At 40.4% G+C, this 11,212-nt stretch overlaps 1 protein-coding gene across 4 annotated transcripts in view; it reads left to right on the top strand.

Moving 5' to 3' along the window:
• The window catches only part of vipr1a (vasoactive intestinal peptide receptor 1a), a 105,896-nt gene that overhangs the window by 22,544 nt on the left and 72,140 nt on the right, over positions 1-11,212 (top strand). For all 4 annotated transcript variants that reach the window (XR_005052988.1, XR_005052989.1, XR_005052990.1 and 1 more), the window contains exon 2: positions 9,339-9,426. Coding sequence is in view for 1 of the 4 variants with exons in the window: in XM_036986615.1 (XP_036842510.1) it covers positions 9,339-9,426 (88 nt within the window). In the remaining 3 variants the exon portion in view is untranslated. The remainder of the gene's footprint in view (positions 1-9,338; positions 9,427-11,212) is intronic.

Below are 11,212 nucleotides of genomic sequence, written 5' to 3' on the forward strand. Positions count from 1 at the left end.
TCTGTATGTAAATCCGAGAGACTCCGAGAGATTTAGTATCATATCTTACATATTAACATATTAATTTGTGGATGTTCATCACCTATTTTGTATGATATGTTACGAATTACTATTGCTATTATATGTTACAAATTTGAAAAACGTATTATATGTTACGAATTTGCAAAACGTAGGATATATTATGAATTTTAGCTAGGTGGCTAACGTTAGTTAGCTCGCTAACTTTAAGCTAGGCTAGGGGTTATGTTCAAGAGTTCGGTTAAATGGTTAAGGTTAGGTGAGGGGTTAGCTAACATGCTAAGTAGTTTCAACGTAGCTAAAATGTAGTAAGTAGTTTAAAAGCTGCTGAAATGCTAAAGTTGGCCGTGATGAGATTTGAATTCCCAACATTTGGGTTGCTAGACGTTCGCATTATACGCCCACCCATCCACCCTGACCCAACCACCCTACTTTCGTTTATGCTTTAAGTAACCATCTGTTTTATATAACTATACCAACCATAACATGTCATACTAAATGCATTGTCTCCAATTTACCTACAGAATAATACGCAATGCTCTGAGACCAGGTTGGATAGCTAGCTAGCATAATGTCACAATCAGGGTTGGGGAGTAACAGATTGCATGTAATGGATTACCAAACAATTAACTGTAATCTGTTACTTTACCAGCAAAAATATTGTAATCAGATTACAGATACTTTTGAAAAACTAGATGATTACTTTGTAGGATTACTTTTATATTCAGAAAAGATGTTTGCTCAAAAAAATATTTGACACCATTCTTTTGTTCTCATTGACATTCAAATCAGCAGTGAATTTGTTTTCAGTCTGAGCGAGGCTGACCACAAGTCAGAGAGACCACCACTATGATGCTCACACACCAATGTGTTTGATGGATCTCAGGAAAAGAGCAGGAGTAGGCTTTTGTAAGGCTACAAGGTTCAATACATGTCTACCAATGGTGTGACTGCTGTCGGCATCCAAAGATTATCCAACTTCAATAAAGGCTTGGAGGTAAGGATGACAAGCTGGGGTGTAGCCTACGGGCGATATGGATTTAATTTATTATTGAGCTCTACATAGCGCATTGATGTGAATCATACTGCAGCTCTCTCATTTAGGTTTTTTGCGCCTTACGGATTGTGGTTGTTGTGGATGGCTGTTCACAAATGTATATGTTTATTTTAACCAAATAATGGCTGAATTGAATACATTTAAGCTTCCTATCAATCATTGTTTTTGCGACATTGTTTTTGGTGTATTCATTAAGATAACCGGTGTATTCATTAAGGAAACCGTTTACCGTTTTAAGAACCAAATGGAAGCAAACGGAACAAAACAAGAGTTTCTATTGGACAAATTCAGGTAGGTAGGTCCCTCCCGGTTTGGTTTCGTTTGCTTCCGTTTAAGAAACGCTTTGCAACAGAATCGGCATAATGAATATGCCCCAGTGGACAGCCAATATAAAATGTGCTCATGCAACAGCTGTGTAGTTCAGATCCCAGCCTATTGAATAAAAGTTTGAGGGAGTTCCTACCTTCTAAACTCCCCCAATGGTATTGTGCTCCAGCCTGTCAAAAACAAGTTTAATTTAAGAAGACCACGATTGGGGCTTTTATTGCTCAATCTAATTCGTGCTGATTTAATAAATAAACAAATTCCATAGGCCTAATGGAAACATGCTCAAACTTGCACAATTTTTATGGACTTAAACAGCAGTTTAAACAAAGCATGCCATTCCAAGAGCAACGTTTATTTTCTCAACTCGAAGCAATGAGCCATGGTGGAAAAAGTACCCATAGTTGAGTAAAAGTAAAGATACCTTAGAAGAAAACTACCAGTCACCCAGTAAAATACTAAATGAGTGAAAGTCTAAAAGAATTTGATTTTAAATGTATGTCAGTATAAATAATTTCAGCGTTAGGGTTAGGCGTAATGTTTTGGGGACCTGACCAAAATCATAGAGAAATGTGAGTCATAGATCGGGTGGCAGGGAGCCTAGTGGTTAGTGTGTTGGAAGAGTAAACGAAAGGTTGCAAGATTGAATCCCCCGAGCTGACAAGGTACAAATCAGTCGTTCTGCCCCCTGAACAAGGCAGTTAACCCACTGTTCCTAGGCCGTCATTGAAAAATAAGAATTTGGTCTTAACTGACTTGCCATGTTAAATAAAGGTTCAATAGATCTGTCATTCTCGTTGAAAGCAAATGGAAGAAGCGATAGATCACAATTTCTATGATTCCCGTTCTTAAACTTTGTCTTTTTACTTTGGGTTATGAACACCAGCTTCAAACAGCTGAAAATTATAGATTTTTTGGTTTTAGAAAATATATTCACAGTGGTTTAGATGGTATAATGATTCTGCACACTATACATGCTTGATTTGTCACATAAAGTGAAATTAGGCAAACCATTAGAATTTTTGCAACCGGGAAATGGTGGAGCGATTTCTGCATAGTGTAGTTTGAAGGTTATTGTTAGGTTTAGAATCAGATTTTCTGACTTTGTGTCTGTGCCAGCTAGTGACCACTCGTCAGAGCTGCCTCAACAAGATTCATGACAAAAAAAAACTCTAACCTGCACCTCCTTAAGGGGTAAATTCTCTAAAAGTAATAATCAGGATGTCGTAATCAGATTACGTTACTGAGTTTGGGTAATCCGGTAAATTACGTTACAAATCACGTTACTGTTTACAATTTTGGACAGGTGACAAGTAACTGTACCAGATTACATTTAACCTACCCAACCCCGGTCACAAGAACGATGAGCTCGGCAGTAATTTGAGTTAGACTTGATTGGCATGCGAGCTAGTAAACTCCTCCCCCCTCCCTCCCACTCACTGTCATGATTATTTATTCACAAATTCATTGCAATTTTCTCTTTAGCGCAAACTGTTTAATACTTGATAGAGCCTGTGTGTTCATTTCAACACCCCAGGATGGTCCATTTACTTTGTGTTGTGAAAATAATGTGATGCAATCTCATTGCTGCAGTCCACCGCCCCAATAGCAAGCAATGTAATAGCTGGCAAGCGCTGGACGGCAGGCCGAATGCCCAGAGCTGCTGATGGCTAAGCAGTAGGTATCTGAACAGCTTGTTTTGAAAACAAAACAAAAATGTAAACCGTAAAATGTATACAAATTATCCACACTTTTAAACATAATCCTTGAATGTTATAATATATATTTTCTTTTTATTTGATTATTTTTTTCACTTTTATCAACCAATTACAAATGGGGCACCACCCCTAACGCCCTAATGGATGAGCTGCCACTGATTGTACTGTGTCATTACACAGTACTTGCTTTGATACCATATTTATATTACAGTAGGTGTACTGATTTTTACTAGGCACCGAGCTGCCTGTAAGCCACTATCAAATTCACAGTAACCCCTTTACAGTGTAATTACTCTTGATGTTATCAATTCAGATGAGAGAGAGAGAGAGAGAGAGAGAGAGAGAGAGAGAGAGAGAGAGAGAGAGAGAGAGAGAGAGAGAGAGAGAGAGAGAGAGAGAGATCATGGAGCTCCTCCATCACTTCTGGCTGTCACAGCTAACACCACACTGACTGCCTCAACTTCAACCTCTTAATGGGAGGGAGAACATGGATATGTGTTCAAAATGGCACCCTATTCACTATGTCCCCTACACAGTGCCCTAATGGGTCCTGGTCAAAAGTAGTGCACTATAAAGGGCCATTTTATCCTCCATCACCTCAAGCACCAACACTACAATCACACTGTCTGCCTCCACCTCTTAATGGGGGAGAGAGAATAGACTAGAGGGTCTCTATGGAGGTTTTACATCACCAGTGCGACAATCGCACTGCTTCAAACTCCAGTTGTCTCCTTGTGGGAGTCTGTCCGAGGGACCTCCAGCCATATGGGCTGGTTCTAAAAATATCCCTGTATAGTTGGTTGGTTGGATGGTTCTCTGTCTAACAACAGCCCGGTCATATATATTTGATTAATGTCACAGCTGAAGAGTCTCATCCAGCAAAGTAATGGCTATAAATCAGATAAACCGCTGGAGGACTGTGGTGGGGTCTGATTTAATGGAGTGGGGGGTCTACTGAAATATATTATCGGAGTGGGGTCTACTGAAACATTATTGTAGTGGGGTCTACTGAAACATTGTTATAGTGGGGTCTACTGAAATATATTATCGGAGTGGGGTCTACTGAAATATATTATCGGAGTGGGGTCTACTGAAATATATTATCGGAGTGGGGTCCACTGAAACATTGTTTAAGCGGGGTCCACTGAAATATATTATCGGAGTGGGGTCCACTGAAACATTGTTTAAGCGGGGTCCACTGAAATATATTATCGGAGTGGGGTCCACTGAAACATTGTTTAAGCGGGGTCCACTGAAATATATTATCGGAGTGGGGTCCACTGAAACATTGTTTAAGCGGGGTCTACTGAAATATATTATCGGAGTGGGGTCCACTGAAACATTGTTTAAGCGGGGTCTACTGAAATATATTATCGGAGTGGGGTCCACTGAAATATATTATCGGAGTGGGGTCTACTGAAATATATTATCGGAGTGGGGTCTACTGAAATATATTATCGGAGTGGGGTCTACTGAAATATATTATCGGAGTGGGGTCTACTGAAACATTGTTTAAACGGGGTCCACTGAAATATATTATCGGAGTGGGGTCTACTGAAACATTGTTTAAGCGGGGTCTACTGAAATATATTATCGGAGTGGGGTCCACTGAAATATATTATCGGAGTGGGGTCCACTGAAACATTGTTTAAGCGGGGTCCACTGAAATATATTATCGGAGTGGGGTCCACTGAAATATATTATCGGAGTGGGGTCTACTGAAACATTGTTTAAGCGGGGTCTACTGAAATATATTATCGGAGTGGGGTCCACTGAAATATATTATCGGAGTGGGGTCCACTGAAACATTGTTTAAACGGGGTCTACTGAAATATATTATCGGAGTGGGGTCTACTGAAACATTGTTTAAGCGGGGTCTACTGAAATATATTATCGGAGTGGGGTCCACTGAAACATGTTGTTATAGTGGGGTCTAATGAAACATTGTTATTATAGTGGGGTCTACTGAAACATTATTGTAGTGGGGTCTACTGAAACATTATTGTAGTGGGGTCTATAGTCGGTCACATATTATTACAGTGAGACCTCGACACAGAAGGTAACTAGTTAACGGATGGTTAGATCAGGTCCAAATGCCAGTCCTAAATGTTTCCACAAAACACATTAGTGTTTTAAATTGTCACGCTGCTACCTTACAATGCATGCAATGGGCTTTTGCAACACTCGCTAGCTAGCTACTCCATAGTCCAAGCTATAGTAAGAGCTAGCTACTTTTCACTGTCAGACAGGACACAAGTCAAACTGTAGCTGAGAAATGAATTGCTAGCTGGTTACATGTGGAATCATGTAGTAATCAAAGTATATTTCATATTTGAGATTTTTCAAAGTAGCCACCCTTTGCCTTGATGACAGCGTTGCACACTTTTGGTATTCTCTCAACCAGCTTCATGAGGTAGTCACCTGGAATGCATTCCAATTAACAGGTGTGCCTTGTTAAAAGTACATTTGTGGAATTTATTTCCTTCTCAGTGCATTTGAGCCAATCAGTTGTGTTGTGACAAGGTAGGGGTGGTATACAGAAGATAGTAGGGGTGGTATACAGAAGATAGTAGGGGTGGTGTACAGAAGATAGTAGGGGTGGTATACAGAAGATAGTAGGGGTGGTATACAGAAGATAGTAGGGGTGGCGTACAGAAGATAGTAGGGGTGGTGTACAGGAGATAGTAGGGGTGGTATACAGGAGATAGTAGGGGTGGTATACAGGAGATAGTAGGGGTGGTATACAGGAGATAGTAGGGGTGGTATACAGAAGATAGTAGGGGTGGTAAACAGAAGATAGTAGGGGTGGTATACAGAAGATAGTAGGGGTGGTATACAGAAGATAGTAGGGGTGGTATACAGAAGATAGTAGGGGTGGTATACAGAAGATAGTAGGGGTGGTAAACAGGAGATAGTAGGGGTGGTATACAGGAGATAGTAGGGGTGGTATACAGGAGATAGTAGGGGTGGTATACAGGAGATAGTAGGGGTGGTATACAGGAGATAGTAGGGGTGGTATACAGGAGATAGTAGGGGTGGTATACAGGAGATAGTAGGGGTGGTGTACAGAAGATAGTAGGGGTGGTGTACAGAAGATAGTAGGGGTGGTGTACAGAAGATAGTAGGGGTGGTGTACAGAAGATAGTAGGGGTGGTGTACAGAAGATAGTAGGGGTGGTGTACAGAAGATAGTAGGGTGGTGTACAGAAGATAGTAGGGTGGTGTACAGAAGATAGTAGGGGTGGTGTACAGAAGATAGTAGGGGTGGTGTACAGAAGATAGTAGGGGTGGTAAACAGAAGATAGTAGGGGTGGTGTACAGAAGATAGTAGGGGTGGTGTACAGAAGATAGTAGGGGTGGTGTACAGAAGATAGTAGGGGTGGTGTACAGAAGATAGTAGGGTGGTGTACAGAAGATAGTAGGGTGGTGTACAGAAGATAGTAGGGGTGGTGTACAGAAGATAGTAGGGGTGGTAAACAGAAGATAGTAGGGGTGGTGTACAGAAGATAGTAGGGGTGGTGTACAGAAGATAGTAGGGTGGTGTACAGAAGATAGTAGGGGTGGTGTACAGAAGATAGTAGGGTGGTGTACAGAAGATAGTAGGGTGGTGTACAGAAGATAGTAGGGGTGGTAAACAGAAGATAGTAGGGGTGGTGTACAGAAGATAGTAGGGTGGTGTACAGAAGATAGTAGGGGTGGTGTACAGAATATAGTAGGGGTGGTGTACAGAAGATAGTAGGGTTGGTGTACAGAAGATAGTAGGGGTGGTATACAGAAGATAGTCCTATTTGGTAAAAGACCAGCTCAAATAAGCAAAGGGAAATGACAGTACATCATTATTCACTCTGCTGCAGAGGATGCATTCATTAGAGTTACCAGCCTCAGAAATTGCCCCCTCAAGTAACAGACACATCTCAACATCAACTGTTCAGAGGAGACTGCGTGAATCAGGCCTTCATGGTCAAATTGCTGCAAAGAAACCACTACTAAAGGACACCAATAATAATAAGAGATTTGCTTGGGCCAAGAAACACAAGCAATGGACATTAGACCGGTGGATATCGGTCCTTTGATCTGATGAGTCCAAATTCTGAGATTTTTGGTTCCAACTGCCGTGTCTTTGTGGGACGCAGAGTAGGTGAACCGATGATCTCATCATGTGTAGTTCCCACCGTGAAGCATGGAGGAGGAGGTGTGATGGTGTGGGGGTGCTTTGCTGGTGACACTGTCAGTGATTTATTTAGAATTCAAGGCACACTTAACCAGCATGGCTACCACAGCATTCTGCAGCAATACTCCATTCCATCTGGTTTGCGCTTAATGGGACTATCATTTGTTTTTTAGCAGAAAAATGACCCAACACACCTCTAGGCTTTGTAGGTTCTATTTCACCAAGAAGGAGAGTGATGGAGTGCTGCATTAGATGACCTGGCCTCCATAATCACCCGACCTCAACCCAATTGAGATGGTTTGGGACGAGTTGGACCGCAGAGTGAAGGAAAAGCAGCCAACAAATGTTCAGCATATGTGGGAACTCCTTCAAGACTGTTGGAAAAGCATTCCTGGTGAAGCTGGTTGAGAGAATGCCAAGTGTGTGCAAAACTGTCAAGGCAAAGGGTGGCTACTTTGAAGAATCTCAAATATATTTTTATTTGTTATTTATACTCAAATCTCAAATATATTTTTATTTGTTTAACACTTTGGTTACTACATGATTCCATGTGTGTTATTTCATAGTTTTCTATGTCTTCACTATTATTCTACAATGTAGAAAATTGTAAAAATAAAGAAAGCTCCTTGAATGAGTAGACGTGTCCAAACTTTTTACTGGTACTCTACATTGACACCCCTGTAAATGAGTGGATTCAGCTATTTCAGCCACACCCGTTGCTGACAGGTGTGTAAAATTGAGGACACCGCCATGCAATCTCCATACACAAACATTGGCAGTAGTATGGCCCGCACTGAATGCTCAATGACTCAACGTGGCACCGTCATAGGATGCAACCTTTCCAACAAGTCAGTTCGTCTAATCTACTGAAACATATTTATTATAGTGGGGGTCTGTTGAAATATATTCTGATGGGGTCCTGGCTCTTCACTCTGTTGGAACGGAGTATCTCTGATTAAAAAAAAATAAAGTCAATGATGCCAAGAGTGAAATTGGCCACAGATGGAAGTAGCTAAGGTGATGGCTGACGATGATCCATGACTTAGTTTTTCCCAGAAAACACTCCTTACAGAACCCCCCCCCCCCCCCCACATGATTTCACAAGCGGAAAATGTCACGTGATTTCACTTGAAATTTCACATGTGAAATCAGCTGAAAACTTGTTTTTTTTGGAACACTTCACATATGATCACGTTTTCATGTTTTAGTTTTATGTTCACATGTCGCTTTAGATGTTGTCACGTTATCGGAGTAACTTCACATAAGATCACGTGATCATATGAAAACAGGTTTATTTAAAAAAAAAAAAATTTCACTTGCGATCATGGGAAATTCATGTTGTTTTGAAGACTTGAGGAATATGTTATTTATCATAGGGCTACATACTATAGACAAAAAAAAACAAGGAGGAGGGGATATATCAGAGACTTGATGTTTCAGCCTTACGGCTTTTCTCAAAGAAATATAATGTAAGTCAAAACATCAAAGGTTTGATTGAAGTTCACAATGTGTGTGTCTGACATCTTCATGCGTCTCTTCAGATTGATTTCAGACGACCAGTCGGTACTTTCATTCCACTTTCCGGAGGTGATGGATACGGTTATTTTTGCTTTGAGCTTTTCATAATTCATCCATTGAGGGGCGTTAACTGTTTGGTGGTTATGATTCACGAGTCGTTTGTCAAATGTGATATCACATCTCAGATATTTACATTGGATAAGGGCATTACAGGCTCAACACGAAGTTGTTTACTAGCTGACAGACCCAGGCAAATGTGACCGATAGAGGTTCAAATTCGGGTCTCCTTTGTGTCACAAGACTGTGTTACTGTAGTTAGCCCGTTTAAACTAAAACCTTGGCATATAAGATCAGGTAGCCAAAATGTCCTCCTGAGATAGCAAGCCGTTGCTATGCAGGCTGTCTTAGGAGGATGTTCTGGCTAAAGGGAACTACTGTAACACAAAGTCTTCAGGTCTCAAGGTTTCTCATTATTACAAGAATGGTTCCCTCTTCTATGTCACACTGACGTACGTCACATTGTCTTCCCACAGATGCTGTCCATTCAGATATGTGACATCATGCTGGAGATGGACAAGGAGAGAGAGACGTGCATGGCCCAGTTAGAAAACATGACAACAGGTAAATTCTGTGTGTGTGTGTGTGTGTGCGTTGCGTTGCGTGCGTGCGTTATACCAGTTACATTACAGTATTTGGTATTTGTACATGTCCTTTAGTCATCTATAAGTTGTATCAATCAGTACTTTACTATGTACTACCTATAAAGAGTTTCACCATGTAACCTGCACATCCCTTTTAGGTCTTATAAACAGTACATCTTCTCATGGCTTTTACAAGCTATGTGTTAGATTCATTCAGACAAACGTTCAACGCAGTCGGATCCTGTCGTTAGAAGATGTGAACCATGTTGCGCCTCTGTTCTTTAGTCTACTGGGTGTGCCTTGAGTAGCTTTGAAACGCAATAGATTCTCATCAACAATTTATCTGCAGAGATGTTATACACCTCGTACAGTGTTTTTTTAATAGAGACACTCTGATGATGGATACTGACTGGAGTTAGACTTTATTCACAATTGTGTCACGCATCCCGAGGCTTGGTGATGCGATGTCATACCACATGTGGGTGACAACACTTACTGGTTGCGTCTGCAATGGCACCCAATTCAATACGTAGTGCACTACTTTAGACCAGGGAATGTAGGGAATAGGGGGCCATTTGGGATGCACACACTGACTATTCCCCTGCCTTATTTATAAAAAAATAAAAGTAATTTAGCATTCATTATCATTTTAATTTAGATGCAGTTTCTTCCATGTACACATTCTGTTGATTCCAACACAAAGAAATCCTCAGGGTAATACGGCAAGGGGCAACTCGCAAATTGCCTTTTCAGACGATGAAAGTGGCTTGAAAAGTGATCGCAGGTGTATTTCCTCCCTTTTGACAATTCTCTGGATTGCTTTTCTCGACTTCGGTGTGAGAGCTAAAATACTCAATTTTTGACTGAGATATGAAACAAAATAATAGTATCAATAGCATCGGCTTATGACAGTGTTTTATGAAGCATTTCATGGGTTATTTTACAACATCTGCCTCTGATACCAAAAGGTTGCATGTTTGATAGAAAGTCATTTTTGAGATTTTTGTTTTAAGCCTTATCTCAAACTTTTTAAGTTAATGCCTAAACTGAACCCTAACCTTAAAAATTCAGAGTTGATGGCTAAACTTAATCTTAAAACACACCATGAAATGTGACGTTTGGAAGAAAAAAACATGTATGAACGTCTAATTCTGAGGCTGTGAGAGCTTGTTGGTTATTAAAGTTATGTGGCAAGACACTGGCCCATGTACAGATGTAGGATATTCATTTGATCACCCTGTTACATGAGAACCTTCTAGCAATGAAAGAAATGTCAAATTTGTAGTGTATTGGAGGTTTAAAAAGTTTTTAATTTCCACTTTGAGATTTCAGACTTGATCTTTCCCTTACTAAAAAAATATCAACCCCTACAAAAATGTCCATTAATTATTATCCACAAAAAAAATATAATTTCCTGTTGCTGCAGGATTATTTTCCTTCTGTAGCAAACTGGCTCCAATTAAGATCCTACATCTGTAGTTAACTCTATGTGATGTGACCTTAGATTTTACTGATTGGCTGTCCTAGAAACATACAAACATTCACAGTGTGGGTTAGTTTTTTCTGCACACAGGAGAACATGAATCATCTTTAATCTCTTTGTAAATGTGGAGATCATCAATCACACAGGGTTTTCAAGAGCCTTTCTCTGTCTCTCTCTCTGTTTCTCTGTCTGTCTCTCTCTTTCTCTTTCTCTATCTTTCTCGCTCTCTGTCTATCTCTCTGTCTCTCTCTCTCACTCTGTGTGTCTCTCTCTCTCTGTCTGT

Source organism: Oncorhynchus mykiss, chromosome 8, assembly GCF_013265735.2.
Source record: "Oncorhynchus mykiss isolate Arlee chromosome 8, USDA_OmykA_1.1, whole genome shotgun sequence".
Lineage (NCBI taxonomy): Eukaryota > Metazoa > Chordata > Actinopteri > Salmoniformes > Salmonidae > Oncorhynchus > Oncorhynchus mykiss.